The 21,078-nt window shown below is 63.5% G+C and overlaps 2 protein-coding genes across 3 annotated transcripts; both read right to left on the reverse strand.

Moving 5' to 3' along the window:
• Nucleotides 1–263: 263 nt before the first annotated feature.
• On the reverse strand, nt 264–11,824 carry LOC141954969 (kinesin-like protein KIF18B). Its single transcript, XM_074895059.1, has 15 exons — nt 11,465–11,824; nt 8,577–8,734; nt 7,994–8,098; nt 7,610–7,720; nt 5,949–6,146; nt 5,585–5,761; nt 5,120–5,194; nt 4,892–5,001; nt 4,477–4,585; nt 4,123–4,238; nt 3,174–3,388; nt 2,068–2,407; nt 1,221–1,316; nt 845–1,035; nt 264–604 (listed from the first exon to the last, which is right to left on the reverse strand). The coding sequence occupies exons 1-15, from the start codon at nt 11,778–11,780 to the stop codon at nt 489–491; spliced, it is 2,433 nt and encodes an 810-aa protein (XP_074751160.1). The 5' UTR covers nt 11,781–11,824; the 3' UTR covers nt 264–488.
• Nucleotides 11,825–14,111: 2,287 nt separating this feature from the next.
• LOC141954965 (C1q-related factor) lies at nt 14,112–20,580 on the reverse strand. 2 transcript variants are annotated; one of them, XM_074895056.1, is made up of 2 exons: nt 19,894–20,580; nt 14,112–14,850 (listed from the first exon to the last, which is right to left on the reverse strand). In XM_074895056.1, exons 1-2 carry the CDS (start codon nt 19,945–19,947, stop codon nt 14,671–14,673), a joined length of 234 nt encoding a protein of 77 aa, XP_074751157.1. In that variant the 5' UTR covers nt 19,948–20,580; the 3' UTR covers nt 14,112–14,670. Both variants share the same exon structure in this region; 1 of them encodes a protein (XP_074751157.1).
• Nucleotides 20,581–21,078: the final 498 nt, after the last annotated feature.

Raw genomic sequence — 21,078 nt, forward strand, 5'->3', positions numbered from 1 at the left:
GCAGCAGCAGCCGGTGCTTGCCGGCACTCTGGGACACGGAGCGAGCGCCCCAGAGCCCCCCGGGCACAGCAGAGGGGGCAGAAGGCACCCACGGGGTCCCGGGGATGATGGGAGATGGGGGAAGCCCCGACAGAGCCCACCCCCACGAGCAAGGGCCTTTTCCAGGCCCGCTCAGACGGGAGCTGCTTCCCCATCCCAGCTCCCTGGGCGAGGGGGAGGCGAGAAGAAACAGCCGCACGTCTCCCCTCTCCCCTCTGGTTGGAAACGAAAAAGGTTTATTAAAAATACATGTTATTTCTTAGTATGATACGACAGGGGACGTAACTGGGACGGTGAACAGGAGGGGGCTGGGGGTGACTGCAGGGGTACAAGAAGGGCTGCAGGAATTGTTGTGTGGCTGCAGGAAGGGTGGGACAGGGCTACGAGAGAAAGGAAGAAGTTTGGCACCTGGGTTGGGACACTGCCGGGGATCCTGGGTGCAGGAGCCATCAGCATAAGAGCTTCATTGGCTGGGGGGTGGGAGCAGGGGGGGCACTGCCCAGGGCCACGAGCTCTTTGGTGGTCCTTCTGCTGCCCTTCCAGGAGAGAGGGCCCGCAGGATGCTCTGAGGATGGAAAGAGGAGGGAAGTGCATTAGGCAGCTGCTGGGTAAAAGCAGCAAACCCAGGTCCCGTCCCCCCCCGCCCCGACAGAGATCCAGGTGCTGCCAGCCCCCTCCTCCTTTCTGCCCCTCCCCAAGCACCCACCAGCCTTCCCCGAGGCTCTGGCTACAGCCAGGAAGCAGCAAACCCCAAAGAGCATCTTCCACCAGCAGCAAACCTCCCAGTTCGAGGTATTTTCCTCACCTGACCCGGAAGGGGGCTGGTCCAGCGCCCGCTTGGTGCCTGCCCTGCCGCAGGGAACGCTCTTGCAGCCCGTGGTGCTGCGGGCAGAGGGTTTCCCCAGGCGCCTGCCCGGGAGCGGAGGGGCGCGGGAGGGCTGCGCAGATCTCGGGGTGCTGCAGCTCTGGAGCCCACCCAGGGTGGGGGGAGCAGCGCTGTGGAGAGAAAGGGGCCGTTTTAAACCCGCGAGGCTCAGGGCGGAGCCCCCCCGCGTCCCCACGTGTCACAGGTGAGGTGGGGCCGACGCAGGCAGGGACGGGGGCTCGAGCCCCAGGCAGCTGCCAGCCCTTGCTGCCTGCGCGGGGCGCTCTGGGGCACGGGGGGCCGGCGGCTGCCTCACCTCTCCACTCGCCTCCGCTTCTGCGCAGGGGCTTTGGAGACCACGGAGGGCCTGGGGATGGAGGAACCCTTCACGGCAGACACCGGGGCACAGGCTCTGCGGCCAAGGAGAAGGGAGTTAGTGCCCGCTCTCGTGAGGCTGCGAGGCAGCCAGGCCAACACCATCCGCCCGCAGGGAACAGGAGTCACAGGAAACCTGCCCGGTTTTGTAGGGGAAAACCGTTCCAAGAGGGGTAAATCCTCAGGAGAGCGGCACAGGAGGCGTCAGCCGCCTGGCTACTGCTGCTCCCTGAGGTGCTCGGGCTGTTCCCCTGGACCTCAGTGTCCCCAGTTCCCTCGGTAGGAACCATTTCCTAGAGCTGCAGGAGGAGACGGGGAGACCTCGGGGTGTCCTGCGTTACCAAGGCCATGCCCATCTCTGCCTTTGGATGCTCTCACAGATTCACAGAGCTTTGGAAAATCCAGAGCCCCTTTGAAGCACCGGCAATAAAAAACCCCAAACTACCAACTAAACAATAAAACGCAAAACCCCAGAGTGTGCAGTCCCAACCCTCGCTCCAACCTCTCTGGGAGCAGAGGTGAGGCCCCACCTGCTTCCCAGCCAGCACGCGGGGCTCCAGAAGGGCCCCAAAGGGAGAAATAGATTTCCTTGGAATGTTTTTTATATCTTTGACAGCGATTCACACACGAGCTCGGACCGCTGGCTGCCTGTCTGCAGGCTGAGTGTTTTCTGCCCAGTCTCCCCCCTTAGCAGAGCTGCAGCGATCCACGGAGGATTCACCCAGACAGCAAGATCGTGGAGGGGGGAGCCCCAAAACCACAGTTAACCCCCCCAGGCCAGCACTTACTGGGGCACGACGGGGCCGTCCTGCTTGTTTAGGTGGCTCTGGACGCTCTCCCAGATGGAGAATTCTGGCAGGCTGGAGGCAGCTGCCTCGGCCACGCTGGGTGAACCACTGCTGTTGGAGACCTCAAAAGTCTCGTTCAGGTTGTGAACGGGCACAGCAGGCAGCGTGCGGCGGTTTTGGGCAGCCGATGACACCGGGGACATGTGACTTGTTGTAGTCCCCCTCCTCTTAATCGGGCCAGGAGCCACCGACGTGGGGCTGCAGGGGGCAGCGAGGTCCTGCAAGCGCTGCACGGTGCCACTCATCCCGGGGGTGCTGGGCACGGCGACAGACACCTGGGCTGAAGGAGCAGAGAAGAAACAGAGTCACCTCCTTGTCTGCAGTTCCCAGGCACCCGCAAAGCCCGGGGCATCCCCCTCACAGCCCCCCGTCACAGCTCGGCGGAGGTCAGCCCAGCGAGCCCTACAGCAGCCGTTTGCCAGCGGGTGTTTCCATCAAACCACCTTAAACCGAGAGGAAAAGAGCCAGCACAACTAATCCTAAAGGCATCAGGCTGGGCCCAAAGCAAGTGCCCTGCGGCAACGCCCGGTCTGTGCCCGGAACACAGGGTCTGCAGAGCCCACGGCTTCGCTATGGGCATCGTGCATCGGCCCTGAGGATGAGGAGGGAGAGCTCAGCCCTGGTCAGATGCAGGCTGCCGGCTGGGAGGCTACAGCCAGGCTGGCTGGGACAAATGTTCCATGGAGGAGTAAACAAGAGGAGGACAAATGAGGATCAGAACTGCTGTTTTGGTCTCCAGGAGCAGAAATATCCCTCACGTTTATGCTGACTCGCACACACATGCTGAGCTCCCCGGAGACAAGGGCTGCTCCTGGCTCCGGCCGTGCCCCGGGCTCCCGGCGGTGCTGGCCAGCCCCAGTCGCTCTACAAAGCGAGGCTGCAGCCGCTCTGGGCAGAACCCGCTGGGTGCCACGTCAGGAGGAGTCAGGAGAAACTCATCTCCCTGCCCTGTGCCCACAGCTGGGAGCTGCCCCCCCGCCACCGGCTCCTCCAGCGCACACCGAGACAAAAGAGAGGGGGCAGCACCGACGGCCCCAGCTTCTCACCCTCACAGCCCTGCTGCATCCTCTGGGCAGGGCTGGCCCCGCCGATCTCTGTGGCTCCCTTTGCAGACGTGGCTTGCTCCCCGCTTACACCAGCCTCCTGACTGACCAGGCGCTCCAGGTCCTCAAATTCGGAGACCATGGCAGGAGTGAGGAGGGCGGCAGCCTTCAGGAGGGCGTATTGCTTTCGGGCAACGTTCAGGACGGCAGCCAGGAGCCTGGGACAGAGAGAGACAGACCCAAGAACCAGTTAGCAGGCGAGCGTGAGCCAGCGTCACCAGTAACGGAGGCCCAGCAGCACCAGCGTCACCTCTGAGACACCTCCTTGGGCGGGGCAGAGCCTGTTAGCAGAGTTTTGGGGCAAGAGAGGCAAACTGAAGTCGAGAGATACCCAAGTTGTAAATCTCTTCCTGGACAACCCGAGCTGTGAGTTGTGTGTTTACCTGTTAGTTACAGGGACAAAACGGCACCTGCAGGCTCTGCCGGGCTTCAGACACTTGTCAGCTCCGGCAGAGGCAGACAGATCCAGGCACACGTCAAGGCCAGCCTCCCTCAAGAGGCCTTTCCAAAGAGGTTCATTCTGCCAAGATGCTTGGGGCAGAGACATCAGCAGATGGTGCCACGGGAGCCCTGCCAGGGCAGGGCCCGGGGGAGCAGCGTCAAGAGGAAAGACTTCGCAGAGGTAATTTCAGGACTAACAACGCGCACTTAAGGCTCACACGGTGGCTGTGCCTGGAAACCTTCACTGCTGCATTTCCAGGAGAGACTATCCCATGGGATTAGATCTCCAGGAGCCAAATCCCTTATTTTACAGGGCCGGCTGTCATCTGCAGACAAAGACCTGGTCCCACGTCCTTCTGGACAGCCCTTAGGATGGCTACAGGATGCAACAGGAGGGTGGGCAGGCAAAACATGAGGAAGCAACATGTGGGAACGACACGAGGACACTCACGTCTCTGCCCGGCTGCCAGACAACCCCTGCAGAAGGCACCTTGGTGTCTTCCCTTCCAGCTGGACGTCTGTCTGGTGGGCTGCTCTGGGGCTGCTGGGAGGCCTTTCCTCTGGAGCCTGGAGCAATCACCCAAAAGCGCAGCATTAGCCCATCTCCGAGCTGAGTTTGTTCCCCAAATTCCCCGTTAGCTGGGAAGTTAAGGGGTTTTGCCAGCAGTCCACAGCCCCCCACACGCTGAGCCAGGAGCCCGTGGACCGGGTGAGTTCCTGCCCTCTCCCAGCGCGCCCAGGGTACCCCACGAGGGTATGTGAGCCCCCCACCAGGCCCCACTCATCACAGCACCCCTTCTCTCACCTCCTCCTCCAGCTCCATTGGCATCCCAACAGACTGTCCAGCTCCCAGCTCCTGCTGCTCTCCATCACTCCTCTGAGCCACGCTGGTCTGTGGGACAGCTTCCTCCAACCTGCAGAAGGCAGAGAAGCAGCCACTGAGCCAGAGAAGATCCTCTGGGGAAGCTGTCACTTTGCCCAAGAAGTTTTGGGATGGATCAAGGAGAAGAGGATTAGGCCTTTGCAGCCCAGCTTTGTGCACTGTGCTCTGCCACGCTCATAACTGCCCCCGAGCCCAGTCGAGGTGACGTGCACACCAGTAAAGAAGCTCCTCTGCTTTCTAATGGACACCTGGGCTCTGACCAGCACTAAAACCCCACAGGCTCGGGGCACACCAGGAGGTCCCACCAAGCTCTGTCCCTGCTCCCCACCAGCCTCACCTGGGCAGCCCCTCTGGGAAGCCGGAGGGAGCCAGCGGCGCCAGAGCCTGGTTCTGTGACTCCCGGGCAGCGTCCTCATAGACCCGGAGCTTCGCCCGCAGATCTGCCACCTGCGAGGAAGGATCAGCTCTTGCTCAGATGGTTTCACGAGCCCAGGAGCTCAGAGCTCCACGTCCCCAGCAAACCACAGCTAAAGCGAGAGCCCTCCCCTCCCCGCCAGCATCTCACCTCCGCTCTCAGCCGCTCGCAGGTGACGGCGTATTTACTAACGTGGCCGTCAGAGCTGGTCACGTTGCTCTTCAGCTGCAGAGACAGGGCCAAGGCAGAGGTTAAAGCAGCACTGGGGCTGCACGTACCTCTCTCCCAGTGCTGGAGCTGCTCAGCCTCCTCCAGGCTCCCCAGGGAGCCCCAGGGTGGCTGCAGTGGACAGGAGCTGCGCTCAGGGACCTGCTGCCGCAGTCACAAGCCTTTCTGGGTGCTGGGCTGAGGAGCTTTACACGAAGACAGGGCACACACTGTCTGCAGCTTCATCCGCTGCTGTCTGCCCAGAGCGGCACCCCCAGGGCTGGAAAACTCAAGCTGGATAAGGGAGGCACCCACTAACCTCCCCCCCCACAAACCAGGCTCCTTCCCAGCCATCCCCAGCCGCTCCCAAACACAGAGCAGATCACCGCCGCAACGCCAGATCCTCACCGACACCTTGATCTCCTTGGCCCGGCCGGCGTACTTGAGGGTGTTGTAGGTGTCCTCGTAGGCCAGGACGGAGGGACTCACGGCGGCGATCATGATGGTGCGGCAGTGGCCGCCGATGGAGTCCTTCAGCAGGCGTGTGAGCTTGCTGTCCCGGTACGGGATGTGGCTTTTCCTGCTCTGTACCGAGAGATCAAGGCTCTGCTCAGCTCCAAATCTGTGCCGCAAGGGCGCGGCCACCCTCATCCCACGGCACCTCTCGGAGCCCAGCCCAGGCTGCCACCCTCACCGCGCGGGCAGAACCATCCCCGGAGGACACCGCGCTCACCCGCCCACCCCGGCGGGGCCACGCGAGGAGCAGCGTTACCTTTGCCTCAGCCAAGGCGTTGATGACGTTGATGAGGGCCAGCAGCGAGCGGTTGATGTTGGCGCCCTCCCGGAGCCGCTCTCCCTTGGTGTTGGCGACCGAAGCTCGCTCCGAGCCTGCCAGGTCGATCAGGCTCATCTTGGCCACTCGCAGGTCGCCAGTGAGGCCGCCAGTGCAGTCCTGCTGCTTCACGTAGATCTGCGAGGACAGAGGTGGGTGAGGCTGCAGCTCCACCAGGCTCGTGGGGCTGCTGGTTGGAGCCAGCATCACCGGTTTCAATGTTTGTGAAACGATGGCGGAGCGGATCACGCAGGCGTGAGATTGAGCGGCAGGAAAGGAGGGGCCCGGCATGCTGAGAAGACAAGCAAAAACTCGGCGATGACTTGAGCAGCAAAGCCACGGAAGGGATCTCGCAAGATGGGACAGAGCTGCGGAAAATAATCAGCGTCTCCTGCACTTGGTGAGCGAGTGGGGTACAGCTGGTCGCGTCCCCAAAGGGCAACACCCCAACCCAAAGCCCTGGCATCATCCAGGATGTGCTCATGCACGGTGGCAGCCCCAGCCCTGACTCCGACTGTGGGTTTTTCCAGAAATCTCAGATGCCAGTGGGGGCTGCAAGCCCCCAGACACAGCCTCGCAGTGCCCCAGGGAGGCATCCAAGCAGGGCTGGCGGTGCCCAGCCCAGTTCCCAGCTGGTGCAGGCGAGGAGGGACACAGCCACTGAGAGTCACCCACAGCACTGCTCCGTAACTTCCCCTTCAGCATCTCTCAAGATCTCCCAGGAGGAGCAAACACTTCCCCCACCGCCCTGGAACCCCCTCAGCCCCCCAGGAGCGGCTCCTGCATGGCCTGGAGGTGCCACAGAGATAGATGCTGGAGGCTGGTAACCGATCCTGCATCCTCACCAGACTGTGGTTTGCCTGCCGGGCAGGGCAGAGTTCCAGCACAGCTCATGGATTCACGGCAGGCGGGAATCCAGCACCCAGTGACAAGCCCGGCTGGGAAAGCATCCAGACACCTGGACTTCCCCCTGCAAGCAGCAACGGGCAAGGCACCAGGTTCAGAATGAAATTGCAGTCAGAGCCCTCTGTCTCCCCACGCAGCCGTGACGGCCCTGCTAATTCGGGGAAGGGCCTGGCTGGAATTGAAATCAACTGGCAGGTTTGTGTAGGAGAGCACCGAGAAACCGGGGAGCAAATTCACAGAGCCCCGGGGGAGCGGAATTCCCGGCTCAGAGCCGGGGGAGACACGACGGAGCAGACTGCCTGCCTGCGGCACCTGGGGGGAGGCACAAGCAGGAGCCAGCGATACGCGGCCCCTTTGCTCTGAGGAAGGTTTTAGGTGCAGCTCCCACACGCTGAGTTGACAAGAGACAAAAGCACAAAGGGAAATTTCAGCCCTTGGGACCCCTAACACCAAGCTGGGAGTCTGGGGCTGTCTGGGAGACGTGGCCACCAGCGTGACCAGTGTGTGCTGTCCTGCTGCAGTGCTGGCTACTGGCCTGCCCAGACCCACACCTCTCTTCTCAGGGCCAGGACCCACCGATTTTTCCTGTGGCACAGCAGGAGCAGGGGCAGGAACCCCGGGTCCTGGCACAGGCTGGCTCCCTCGCCCCCTTCTCAGCACAAATCCCGAGCGACACTGCAACCCGCAGCCCTCACCTGGAAGATGGCGTGCGAGCGGGAGGAGGTGCTGTTGGCGTTGGTGGGATGGTGCGTCCGGTTCCTGTTGCCGTTGGCCAACATCTCCAGCAGCTGCTCTGCCGACGCGGGCTGGGAGAGAACGGGCAGAGGGCGGGCGTCAGCGCAGCCCGTACGCAAGCACCGAGACAACCCAGCACCCAGCAGCCACGGCGGCGTAGGCTGAGGCATCCTGCAGCTCCGCGGGGCTCGTCTCAGCTCAGGGTGGCGTTTGCTGTCCGCCAGGAGCCGCGCAGATGGCACCCCCGCGCCCTCACACCCCCCACGGCCCCGGGACACGCATCCGCTGTCAGAACTGGTGCAGGCGCAGCGGTGCCCAGACCTTGTGCCCATTTCTCTACCCACCTGGTGGAAGGAGAGACCCTGAACCACGACTCCTTTCTCAGGATCCTCCCGGATGGCCAGAGGGCCCTTGGGCTCCAGCAGGTCATGAATCTGTTCGTTGTACACCTGGAGCAGGGAACGCCACGGAAGGCTGAGGTTTGGTTACCCAACGGGGAGCAGGGAGAGGAACTTTGTGCCCCAGTGTCACGCACAACCTGGTGTCCCCCCGATGCCACCTCTGGGGCCTCGTTACACCAAGAGCAGCTGAGGGGGCTCTCAATGCAGAGGAGAGCTTGGGAGGGCTTCACTGGCAAGTCACCGCGCCACCACTCCTCCAAAGCCAGGAAGCCCTCGTCGCTCGGGGACCACGGCAAGGAGCAGAAAATGCCCCAGGCTCCAGGTGGGAGAAACCAGCAGCACCAGTTCTCCAAACTGGGTGGGTGAGCCTGCTTCCAGCCAAGCTCTAAGGCTGCCCTGGGGACACCGGGCACAGCTGTCAGTGCAGCGGGTACCCTGAGTGTGGCACTGCAGGGTCTGGATCAACCCCAGGTCCCAGTCACGGTGACCCGGAGGCAGGAGGGGACCCGGCTCGGACGCGGCGTACCTCCTGGTAGGAGACGAGCACCTCACAGCTCTTCTCCTCTTTCCTGGCCTCGATCCTCTTGTACAGCTCCACCATGGTGAGGTACATGATGCCAGGGCTTTCCTCCGAGCCCAGCATGGTGTAGGTTTTCCCTGCTCCTGTCGCACCGTAGGCAAACACTGGGAAGAGAAAGGGTGGAGGGTTGCAACGATCGTTAATTAACAGGAGCTGCGGTAAGTGCACTCCTTGCCGGAGAGGAGAGCTTCCCGCAGCAACCCCTGCGGCGGGGGCTGCTCACAGCCTTTGCAGAGAGAAGCCAAAGCCAATTCCCCTCCGCGTTTGCCACTCGACCCCTCAGTGCAGTTTTTTTTCTCACTGCAGCCTCTCTCATTTAGCAGAGACAGAACGAGTCCCCAAACCATCACGTGCTTGGATGCTCCAGTCACCCCTGAACCTTCTTTTTAACAAGCCGAGCAGCCCCATTCCCCCACCTCTCCCCAGAAGGCGTTTCTTCTTCCAGACCTGGTAATTCATCTCACCCCCCCACCCCCCCTTTCAACACTCTTTGAAGCATCACCATCAGAGCAGGACACACTAACCCAGAGAGCCTCAGCCCATCCCCCCAATAGCAGCACTCGGGGCTTGGCAACTCTCGTTTGAGGATCCTGGAGTTATTTTATGCAGATAGAGACACGAGACGTGCCTGCCAGGTGGGCACAGTGACAGAGGCAGCCTTCAGCAGCTCGCAGAGCATGCCGGAGAGCCAGGAATAGCATCCTCCGGTCCCAGTGCCCGGCCCGGCACATGATTAGACAGGAGAGCAGCCTCTCCCGCACGGTGCTGCCTCACACAAGTGATGTGCTCGTTAAGCCGCTCGTCTGCTGACAGCCTGCCAACAGCACGGGGGGCTGCGGCGGCAGGCGAGGAGCTTTCAGACCCAGCAAGGAGCTTTCAGACCTGGCTTTACAGAGCTGCCAGCCTGCGGCATGCTCACAAGGGGCACGGCAAACCCCAAAGCACCCCAAGATGTGTCTGCTTCACCCCAGATCCCGCTCCCAAACCCAGCATCCTCCCAAAGCTCTGCCCCTCACCGCGATTCAGGCTGCGAAGGGATGGCAAAAGCAAGGGGCTCTTTGCGCCACAGATCCACCTGATTTCTCGCCATCCTTCCCACCCTAGCAGAGCGGAGAGCATGTCATCCTTGTCCCTCAGAATGCCTGGAAAGCACCTGCCCAGCCTCATTTCTGCCCCAACGCCCACCTCCATCCCCTCCAGCACCGCTGTGGCCCCCAGCATCACAGAACCACAGCACACCCAGGCTGTGAGGAACCTGGAGAGATCGTCTGGTCTGAGCTTTTGTGGGAAGGGGAGCCCAGATGAGATCATCGTGCACCCTGTCCAATGGCATCTTGAACACCCCCAGCCCTTGGGACTCCACTATGCCCCTGGGGAGGCTGTGCCAGTGAATGTCCTCACTGTAAAAAATGTCTTCTACTGAGATGAAACCTCTCCTGGTTCAACATGTCCCTGCTGCCCCTTGTCTTCAACTTGTGACCAGAGAGCCCCCATCCTCTCCAAAGCTGCCCTTTAAGTCCTCAAAAACTGATGAGGTTCGCCCCGGACTCTTCTCCTCTCCAGGGAGAAGAGACCCATCTCCTTCAGTCTCCCCTCTCTGTCCAGCCCTTGGCTCATCTCTGGAGCCCTCCTTTGGAAATCCTCAACTCTACCTGCATCCAGTCTACCTACATCTCTGTCTGAGCTAGAAATGTCCCTGCAGATGCAGCCCCAGACCCAACTTGGGAGACTTTGCACTCCTCTGTCTTCATCCTCCCACTGTTCCTGCTTTTCCAGCCCAGCCAGGTCCCTCCTCACCATTTCCTCTCCACAAATCCTTTTCCCCCTGGAGCCCTGCGTCCAGCTCTGGGGTCCCCAGCACAGGACAGACATGGACCTGTGGGAGCGGGGCCAGAGGCCACGGGAACGGTCTGAGGGCTGGGACAGCGCTGCTGCGGGGAGAGGCTGAGAGCTGGGGGTGCTCAGCCTGGAGAGGAGGAGGCTCGGGGAGACCTTACTGAGGCCTCTCAATGTATAGAAAGAGGCTTGTAGGAAAGTCGGAGAAAGACTTTTTACCAGGGCCTGCAGTGACAGGACAAGGGGCGACGGCTTTTAACTGACAGAGGGCAGGTTTAGACTGGACGTAAGGCAGGAATTCTTCCCTGTGAGGGGGGTGAGGCCCTGGCACAGGCTGCCCAGAGAAGCTGTGGCTGCCCCCCCCCAGCAGGGTTCAAGGCCAGGTTGGACGGGGCTTTGGACAACCAGATTTAGTGACACATGTCCCTGCCCATCGCAGGAGGGTTGGACTGGATTATCTTTCAAGGTTCCTTCCAACCCAAACCATCCTGTGACTCCAGAAGTTGCTCTTATTCAGGTTTTGCTTCTCCTCATTGCTCCCCAGGGGGAGATTCGACATTTCCATGTCAGGATCGTCCCTGTCCCGATCACACTCACAGTCACACCAGCTTGGTGCCAGCACCAAGTTTCAGGCTGCATGTTTGCGTGTTGCTGTTGTGTACCCTCATATCCCCAGCTGCTTAGGGCTTCCACAATAAATGAACAGCTCCACTGAGTCCACCCTGCCTGGGAGCAGATGGGACAGGAGCTCCTGCAAGGATTTTAGACGTTTTTCTTTGCAGAAGGGGCTGTTGGGCGTTGGAATGGGCTGCCCAGGGCAGGGGGGGAGTCCCTATCCCTAGAGGGGTTGAAGAGTCGGGCTGAGCCAGCACTGAGGGATCTGGTGGAGTCGGGAACGGTCAGTGTGAAGTTTGTGGTTGGACAGGAGGAGCTTCAAGATCTTTATTATCCTGGATTATTCTGGGTTTCTGATCAAAGGAGGACCCTCCGGGTCTTACCGGAGCAGTTGTAGCCATTGAGGACGCTGTCCAACAACGCGTGGGTGGTGTGCTGGAACACCTCCTCCTGCGTGGCCCCCTCCCCAAAAACACGGTCAAAGACAAACTTCAGGTCCTTGCTGTGGTGCTTGGGCCCGTGAGTGGGCAGCACACTGCTGGGGGGGCCACTGTGCTCTTCAGGGTTGAAGACGAGGATGTGCTGGTCAACGACATGCAGGACGGGGCGTGCGGCCCGCTCTCGCTCACAGGAAGCGCGGGGCCGCACACGCACCACAACAGCCACAGAGCCCTCCTGGGGCGGGGGCCCCAGCATCATGGTGACAGGGGGGTGCTGCGATGGGGGCGCGGCACTGCCTGGAGAACAACAGCACCGGGCTCCAACGTCCCAAGGGCCTCACGCACTGTGGGGGGTGGGGGGGAATGGGTCAGCTGAGGCTGAGGGGGTGGAGGGGAGCCCACAGCTGGGCAAGGCCTCGCACCCCCTCCCTGTCCTGACCCCCGCTGGTGCCCCCAGAGCTGCCGTTAACACCCGCCCACGGCCCGACCCCTTCAGCCCCGTCCCCCCCGGCCTACACCCCCCTCTGGTCCCTGCAGCCCCTCTCACGGCCCCACACCCCCTTCAGGCCCCCACAACCCCCTCCCACAGCCCTGCCCGCCCCCTCCAGGGACGCCGTCCCACCCCCTCCCCTTCGGGCCTCTGTAGCCCGCCCCCCCCTCCACGCTGCCACCTTCGAGCCCCCCCAGCCTCCCTCGGGCCCCTCGTTCTGCCCACCCAAGGCCCTTCCTAAGGCCCCCGGCCCCCCACACCGCCTCCCCCGGCCCCGCAGGCACTCCCAGCCCTCCCCACCCCTCCGAGCCCCGGCCCGCCCACCCCAGGGCCCCAGACCCGCCCCCAGGGCCCCAGACCTGCCCCCAGGGCCCCAGACCTGCCCCCAGGGCCCCAGACCTGCCCCCCGCGCTCCCGCTCCTCCCCCCCGTGCACCCAACGCCTCAACGGACCCTCCCGCCGCTCCGCTGCCAACGGCCGCGCAGGCCCCGCCCTCGCTCCTCATTGGCCGCTCCTCACGCCCTCGCTCCTCATTGGCCGCTCTTCACGTCCTCGCTCCTCATTGGCCGCTCTTCCCGCCTCGCCCTCCCATTGGCTGTCCGCCCGGCGCGCTGCACCATGGGAGCGGTAGTCCCGCGGCCCCGACCTGGCCGCCATCTTTCCCCCCTCCCCGTCGCCGTCCCGGCCGTGGCGGCCCCCTGCGGCCGGGAGAACCGGCGGCCCGAGCGCTGTCCAGCGGAGAGAGCCCAGCCAAGGGCCCGGCAGGGCTGAGGGGCGCGGGGTCGCCGCCTGCTGCCTGCCACAGCGAGCCGCAGCGGCAGCCTTCTCCTCCCAGCTCCGAGCTGACAGCCCCGGCCCTGAGCAGCTCCCGCTGCCCGGCCGCTGCTGCTCCCGGGGAATTGGTGCTGAGAAACGAGCCCCGGTACCGCCGGGGGACACCCACCCACCCGTGCACCCTGTCCCCAGGGCCACCCAGGGGGCCCCAGCGTCTCCTGTCCTCTGACCCCACCGCAGGGGCTCATCGAATTGGGCGGCGTCCTGCTGATACAAGGAAATGATCCCGTGCTTTGAAACTGATTTACTTATAACAGCTTAGAGCAACTTAAAATAATTTCTGAATATTGCTTAAGAATCCTGCTTGCCCTGACTGTTCTGTTGAAGCTTACCAAAGGCTACTGTGTGCATCTAAACAAAGCATTTTCTGTGGAAACTTACCAAGAACTACTATGTTTGGCAAAAATAGGAGCCATGTCCTTGGAAAGCAGATGGGTTCTGACAAGTTGAGTCTTTGTAGTGGGTAGACAGCCACGTATCGGCAGTAGAAACTGATCTACTGGTGCTTTTAGGTAAGATAGAGTTGGTAAACCAGCTGAAAACCACTCTTGTTGTTCAAGATATTGCCTGAGAGAATCTGCATATGCTCCAAGGAAAAGTACAAGGTGAGGAGGACTGTGAGCCTTCCTCCAACAGACCCCAGAGACACCCACCAGGAGGCAATGGGCAGAGAACATCAACTGCTGACACCAGCATCTAGAGCCAACCCAGCCTCACTCATGCACATGGATATTTGTATTGTGTAATCCAATGAATATGGATATCCACACTTGGTAAGTTTTTGGTAAAATGTGCTGTGGGGGTGAAAGCTTTGCAGAGAAATCCCCTTGCACCCCGGCCGGAGTAAACATACAAACATACCTGCTGTGTAACTCTACTCCAGTTGTAGAGTCTGTTTCTATGAATCGCTGCCTGCACCGAAGCAGCGTTGACAGGTGACCGTGTCAGAGGGTCCTCATGGCTCTGCAGGGCTGGACCACGTCCTCCCCCCTGCAGTGAGGACGCATGTACCTGAGGGGACACCCCTCATGGGGCCACCTGGGCTCTGGGTCAGGGACATGGTGGCGGTGGCACCCCCACTGTCTGCACTGGAGGTGGCAGAGAAGACGCCAGCGCTTGGGGACAGGGGAGCCTCTCCCGGCACCCCCGGCCGGGCCAGTTCAGGAAGCCAAGCGGGGTCGACTGGGGGGGTGGCAGGTGGACCCTGTCCCTGGGCTGGGGGATGTTGGCTCTGCCCCACGCGGGGACACAGACAGCAGACGGGGAGAGGTCACAGCTCTGCTTTACCATGGGGTAGCCCTGGGGTCAGGCAGCAAGGCATCTCCCCCCTGCCCCAGCGCAGCCCCCCAGCACGGGGCTGGACAGGGGGGGCACCCGTATAGACATCTGCGCGTCCTGTACATATATACACGCCAGCAGGGACCCCCGGCCCCGGCACTGCCCCGAGCGTGGGGAGGCAGCGAGGAGTGGGGCACCACGGGGCCAAGCGGGGAGCACAGCCAGGGGATGGGGGCACAGTGGGGCAGCGCAGGGGGGTCCCCCAGCCTCTTGCTGGTCCCCAGCCCCCTGCGGGCCCCCAGCCTTGAATTAGCAGCTGTGGGGTGAGCTAATGGGAAAGGGGGGGTTTGGGGCACCGCACATGGCCTGGATCGCTGTGGGGGGATGCCGTGGGGCTGGACAGTAGCAAAGGGGAGGCTCTAGGGCTGGGCGGCAGTGGGGGGACGCTGTGGGGCTGGGCGGTCTTTGGGGGATACCGTGGGGCTGGAGGTCTATGGGGCGATGCCGTGGGGCCGGGGGGCCGTGGGGCGACGCTGTGGGTGCGGGTTCAGTCCGAGTAGATGATGAAGCCGGAGAAGGTGCTGTACTTGTTGTTGTTGCCGCCGTGGGCTTTGCCCCCGTCCAGCTTGATGAAGACCTCGTCCCCCGCGTCCAGGTGCAGGATGACGCTGTTGCTGGCGTAGTCGTAGTTCTGGTCGGCGTCCTGCGCGATGGCGCTGGCCCGCACCTGCGCAGGGGACACCCGCGTTACCCGGCTCAGGGCACGGCTCTACCCCGGGTCCCACGGGACACCCGGGGTCCCGGCTCAGCCGCAGCCAGGGAGAGCGCCCGCCAGCTCCGGGGCAGCGTGGGGTGCCCTGACCCCCCCCACGGGTGACGCACCACGGATGGAGGGGGCTGCCCCCAGCACCGCCCGGAGCCTCTCCCTGACCGGGCAGGCTCCGAGCTGGGGCCCTGGCGCTGGGTTTGGGGCCACAGGCCCAGGCTCGGGTGTGGCACCACGACTCGGAGGCGGGGCCCCAGCCCTGGGTCTGCACGGGGGGGACCCCGGCACGGACACGGAACCAGGGCTCCGGACTGGGGTGCAGCACCACAGCTCAGGCACGGGATCCCGTCTCCCGATGGGGATGTGGGACCCAGCTCAGACATGGAGCCGCGGTTTCAGATTCAGCCACGGGCCCACAGCTCAGACACGGGACCCCGTCTCGGGTTTGGATGTGAGTCCACAGCTCTGACACGGGACCCCGACCCTGGGTTCGGATGCAGCACCACGGCTGAGACACGGGACCCCATCTCCGGGTTTGGATGTGGGACCCCGGCTCGGACACGGGACCCTGACCTAGTGCAGCTGCGGGACCGTGGCTCAGAGCTGGGACCCCGACTCTGGACTCGGACACAGGACCGTGGCTCAGATGTGGGACCCCGGCTCGGACACAGGACTGCGTCTCCAAGCCCAGCCCGGCCCCAACCAACCTGATTCTCCTGCACATCTTCCCATGAGCTCCCTGTGGGCCATGAGCGTGTAGCGAGGCTGAGCTCAAATCCCCCCAAAACAAGCCTCGCTCTTCACCCTGATCCCAGCCTGCTGGGGGGCGGGATGCTCCCCCCGAGAAATATTTCCTCCGTGCCAGAGGACAAGGCCGGGAGGTGCCGGCAGAGCCGGAGGTGCCGTAACTGCCTGGCAAAGAAGTTCCGTGGCTGGAGCCTGCTGCCACTCCAGAATTATTTGGGTAATCAAATCTCCGCCGGCGCCTTGCCGGGAGATCGCGCAGCGCTGGGTGACAGCGACAAGCCGGCAGGTAAAATCCCAAATGAAATAAATGCAAAAGCGACGCGCTGGGGAGAAGATGCTCCTAATTACAACCGACAACAATGGGCTCTTAATTGGCTCACGCTGGGTGGGGAGGGTCCTCTCCTCATCTCCCCGAGCCGACAGGCAGCCTGCGATGGCGTGCTCAGACACTGTTAACTCTGGAACCTACCGATGTCCCAGCAGGTGGTCCCGTGCTCTCACCCACGCAGCCGTATCCCTCGTGCCATCACCAACACTATCACCCTGTTAATATTCACCCTGTGTATAACCCGCCACCACGAGGGTCCCCATCCCTGGGGGAGGACACCCGGTGAATCTCAGGGGGTCACAGTGTCCCAATCTCCGGGGGGTGTTGCCTCACAGAGGGTCATGCTGAGGAAGAGGAGGGAGGAAGAAGCAGGGGGGAGGGAGAACGAGGGGAAGCTTTTTGGTGCCGGGCTCTGCTGCCATCGTGTCCCTCCCCCTGCAGCCAGAGCCGCCCAGTGCCATCCATCTTCCCTCGTTAAGGAGCTGCCTCGTCACCACGTGCCCGCCAGCCCTTCGCGCTAACCAGGGAAGACAAATGGCAGCGCCAGGCTGGCCTGAGCCGCTCCCGGCACCACGGTGGCAGAGGAAGTGGGGGCTGCCACCAAGTCCCCCCCTCGGATGGTCTCATCCCCCTCGTGCTGCTCTGTGCCTCAGTTTCTCCGTGCCACAGCCTGGCGCAGCCCCGGGGGGTGGGAACCATGGGGGGGACATGGCCCCCAGCCCCCGCAGCTGGCTCTGCTGCAGCCGCTGTCACTGACCCCGGTGACACTGCTGGGGGGTGTCACCAGCCCTGGGGTCACTGGGATGGTCCCCGACGTGGCCGGCTGCGCCCCAGGGCCCTGGGCTGGCAGGGGGACAGGGGGCAGCGGGGCTGAGCTGCTCGCGGTGACGCTCGGTGCCTCGGGGACACCATGTGCCCCACGTGCCACGGCCACCGTGGCCCAGGACCCCAATGTGTGGCTGTGGGCGCTCCCCAGCACCCCCAAGTGTAGTGGCGGGCGCCCCCCAGCACCCCCAGACATATGCCGGGTGCCCTCCCAGCACCCCCAGGCGCAGCAGTGGGTGCCCCCCTTCGGACCCCTCTGGGCATGGCGGTGGGTGCCCCCCAGCACCCTTGGGGGCAGTAGCAGGTGGCCCCCTGGGCTCCCAGGCACAACACTGGGTGCCCCCAGAATCCCCCCCCAGCAAGGGGGTCCCCCCTGGGGACTGTCCCCAGGCCCCCAACCACAGGGACCCCCCCGGGGCTGTGCCCCTCCCCAGGCCTTTGGCTACACGAGGCAGCCGGGGCCACAGTCACCCCCACCACGGGGACCCCAGAACCGCCCCGTTCCGACCCCGTCCGTCCGTCCGTCCAACCGTCCAGCACCCGCCCCCACCCCACTGCCCCACTCGCCTGTCTATGGGCTAATACAAATAAGAATAATTAATGCTAATTAACCACCAGGAGCAGCTCCCTCCCAGCGCCGGGGCTCCCCTGGCTCTCATTAACTCCAGCCCCGATGCAGGGTGAGGGGCTGTGCCCAGAACCAGCAGCGCCCAGAGGAAAGTGGGGGGGTCAGACGGACACCCCCGAGTTATAATTCCCTAGGAGGAGGCTGGCATCGACCCCTGTCTACCAGGAAACACCCCGGCAACCCCCGACCCCCCAGCTTTGCCAGGGATGGAGCATTTTTGGTAACAAATCCCTAATTAACCCAATTTTCTCATTTTTGGGGGTATTTTTGGGGTACCTTTTTGAAACTCTCCCGCTGGAGCCAGCCCGCTGAAACGCTCCCCTGCCTCCCGAGCCGCTTCTTTATAAATATTGGAGCGGCGATACCTCGTTAGTAATTAACAACCAGTTAATTAAGCTGCATCGCGCGCCCGACCAAGTGCAGTTCCTCTTGTCGAGGGGCTCCGTAGCTTCTGGAAATTCATCCAGGAGCGTCCGGGTGCATCAATCCCCCACCAGGCTGGGGGGGTCAGAGCTCAGTGGAGGGCAGGAGAAGGCAGGAAGGTTTGGGGGTGTCCCCAAAAATACTTTTGTGGAGGAATAAGGGGTTGAGGTGTTTTTTTGGGGATGCTCAGTCCGGAGTTACACAGATGCTGCTTGGGAGAAAGAGCCAGGGGTGCCAAGCGTCGCCAGGACCCTCCAAAATTTGGGACTGGAGTGGGGGACACACACAAAAAAAAAAAAAAATTAAACTGTTTGGATGGAGAAAAAAAGCTGAGCGGCTTCTGCCTCTGCTGCCCTCCCGGCTCAGGGGTTTTAAGAGCCGAGGGGTGAAGTGCTGTGGCCGTGACAGGACTCCCAATTCCCGCCCCCCCCAGTTGTTTTTGGGGGTTGATAACGCAAGTTTGGGTTCATTTGGTGTCGTACATCCTCAGGATAAGGATGCACCACAGGGCTGGATGCTGGGAGAAGACGGGAAGTGGGAGCGGGGTGGGATGAATCCCGGTGAGGATGCCGGTTGTGGTGACACCCAAGGGAACTGAGCTCAGGTGACGTTTTGGGGGTCACGACCACGTCTTGGGCCTCAGGTCATGGCTGGGGGGGACACAGTGTGAGAAAGGGGCAGCGCTATGGACATCACCCGAAAACAGCGGGGATGGAGGGTCTCGGGATTGGGAGGATTTTCAGATGGACGGGGTCTGGGGGGGATGCCGGAGTGGGGCGGGGGACAGGGACGGAGCCAGCCTCGGGGTGTCCCCCCATGGTGTCCCCTCGCAGCCCGGACGGGATGAGGACATGTCTCCTCACCCAGCGGCAGCAGGACTGGCTCTGGGCCGGGGGGGCTGCACCCCACAATTGGGGCAGAAGCTGCCCCCTCCAGGGACTGTCCCCTGTGGAGGAGCCTTGTCCCCGCCGGGGAGGGCAGGACACCCTGGGGACACTGTGGGGACACCCCAAGGCACCCCAGAGGCATGACAGGGCACGTCTGTGGGGCCAAGGAAAGGACCAAGGGGACCCTTGGGGACATGGCAGGGCAGCCTGGCTGTGGTGGCAGCGTGTGCCCCCAGTGCTGGGAGAGGGACAGGGTACCCGGGGGAGCATCTCTGGGCATGGGAGCAGGATGGGGCACCCCGGGGGTGCACCCGGAGCCCAAAACTGCTACTGGAGGAAGGATGGGGCACCCCTGGGGTGCATCTTTGGGGCTGGGAGTTGGATGGGGCACCCCAGGAACACACTCAGGGCCCATCATCGCTACTGGGAAAAACACAGAGCCTCTTGGGGGCAAATCTCCAGGGCTGGCAGAAGGATGGGCCATGCCGTGGATGCATCTCTGGAGCTGGGAGCAGGACAGGGCACCCTGGGGATGCACCCAGCGCTCATCACTGCCACTGGAGAAGGATGTGGCATCCTGGGGTGCATCTCCATGGCCAGGAGAAGGATATGGCGCCCTGGGGATGCACCCAGAGCTCATCATTGCCACTGGGAGAGGGACAGAGCATCCTGGGGTACATCTCTGGGGCCGGGAAAAGGATGGGGCACACCAGTGGAAGCTCCCAGAGCCCATCCTTGTCACTGAGAGAAGGATGGAGCACCCCAGGGATGCATCTATGGGGCCAGGAGAAGGACAGGGCACGCCGCAGGTGCATCTCTGCAGCTGGGAGAAGGACGTGGCACCCCAGAGATGCACCCGGAGCCCATCACTGCCACTGGAGAAGGATGTGGCACCCTGGGGTGCATCCCTGGGGCTGGGAAAAGGACGGGGCTCCCCGGGGGAAGCACCCAGAGCTCATCATCAGCACTGGGAGAAGGATGTGGCATACTGAGGGTTCACCTCTGGGGCCAGGAGAAGGATGGAGCACCCAGGGGGTGCATCCCTGGGGCTGGGAAAAGGACGGGGCACCCTGAGGAAGCACCCAGCGCCCTTCTCTGGTGCTGGGGGGGCAGTGACATCTCCCGTCCCCTCGGGGGGGCTGGTAGCTGGGATGGCCAGCCCTTACCTGGCCGTTCTTGCAGAGGTCGGCCCACATGCTGGTGCCGTCGCCGCCGCGCATGAGGACGTGCTAGGTGAAGAAGCAGGTGCCGGGGATGGCGCAGGTGAACTTGCCGGAGGCAGCGTCGTAGCTGTTGCCCAGGTTGGTGACCACATCGTCGAACTTGAGGACCTCGTAGCCCTCGTGGGGGTTCTTGAGGCCGGCGTAGAATGCGACGCGCGGCACCGTGCTGTAGGTTGCCGCACTCACGGCACCCGTAGCCCCTGGTCCCGGTAATCCCGGTGGTCCTGGTCGTCCCACTTCACCCCGTGCCCCCACCGGTCCCGGTGGTCCCGGTTCTCCCGGTGGTCCCGGCGGCCCCGGTTTCCCCGGTCGCCCCGGCTTGCCCTGGGGACCCTGCACCAGGGTGGAAGGCGGCGGGAGGGGTCCGCGTTCGGCCGGTTGCGGAGCGGGTGCGGCGGCGGGGCCGTAGGGCTCGCAGACCATCCGGCATGTCCCCAGCATCTCGTAGCGTCCGTCGGTACCGGCGGAGCTCACCAGCACCGGGATGAGCACCACCAGCACCAGCACCATCACCACCCCCGCCGCGGCCGCCAGTAAAGTTTTGCGGCCCAGGCTGAGCCGCCGCCCGGCCGGGGCGCGTTGTCGGCCGGGGGCGGGAATGGTGGCGGTGGGGGGGAGCAGGGCGGCGGCGGCGCGGGGGGGCTCAGGGGTGGCGGCGGCGGTGGCCGCTCCGCTGCGCTCCGCTGGCTCCGGTGCGCCCCGCTCCAGCCCAGGCCACGCCCACTGTCACCGGGCCACGCCCCCTCCCGCCCCGACCGCGCCCTCCGACACGCCCACGCCCCGCGCGGGGACACGCCCCCTCTGCCGCGCCCCCCGCCCCCCCGCAGCCACTCGCGCCCGCACCCGCCCGTGACCCGGGGTCTCCGTGGGGCCCCGGTCCCCCCGCCCCCGGCTGCCCCCCTGAACCCCCCCACCGCTGGGGATCCCTCCGTGGCCCCGTCCCGTCCCCCCCCCCGACCCGCGTGGGCCGTCCCCGCGCGGTCACCCCGAGCCACGCCCTGTCCCCACGGGCCCAAGCGGTGCCACCCCCGGCCCCGAGCAGCCGCCGGCCCCGCACCCACGGGGGCCGGAGCTCCGTCACCTCCGAGCCCGGCAGCCGGCGGCTGGGGACACCCTTGGGACCCGTCA

This window comes from Athene noctua, unplaced genomic scaffold, assembly GCF_965140245.1.
Source record: "Athene noctua unplaced genomic scaffold, bAthNoc1.hap1.1 HAP1_HAP1_scaffold_45, whole genome shotgun sequence".
In the NCBI taxonomy this organism is placed as follows: Eukaryota; Metazoa; Chordata; class Aves; order Strigiformes; family Strigidae; genus Athene; species Athene noctua.

Excerpts from the sequence above, each read along its gene's own strand:
- LOC141954969 (XM_074895059.1), bottom strand. The coding sequence starts at position 11,780 with ATGATGCTGGGGCCCCCGCCCCAGGAGGGCTCTGTGGCTGTTGTGGTG. Across the intron at positions 4,586-4,891 it reads TTCCCAGAGGGGCTGCCCAG|GTTGGAGGAAGCTGTCCCAC; the intron begins GTGAGGCTGGTG and ends TGCCTTCTGCAG. Across the intron at positions 605-844 it reads CCAGCCCCCTTCCGGGTCAG|AGCATCCTGCGGGCCCTCTC; the intron begins GTGAGGAAAATA and ends TTCCATCCTCAG.
- LOC141954965 (XM_074895056.1), bottom strand. The coding sequence starts at position 19,947 with ATGCGCGGCGGCGACGGCACCAGCATGTGGGCCGACCTCTGCAAGAAC. Across the intron at positions 14,851-19,893 it reads ACCTCTGCAAGAACGGCCAG|GTGCGGGCCAGCGCCATCGC; the intron begins GTAAGGGCTGGC and ends TCCCCTGCGCAG.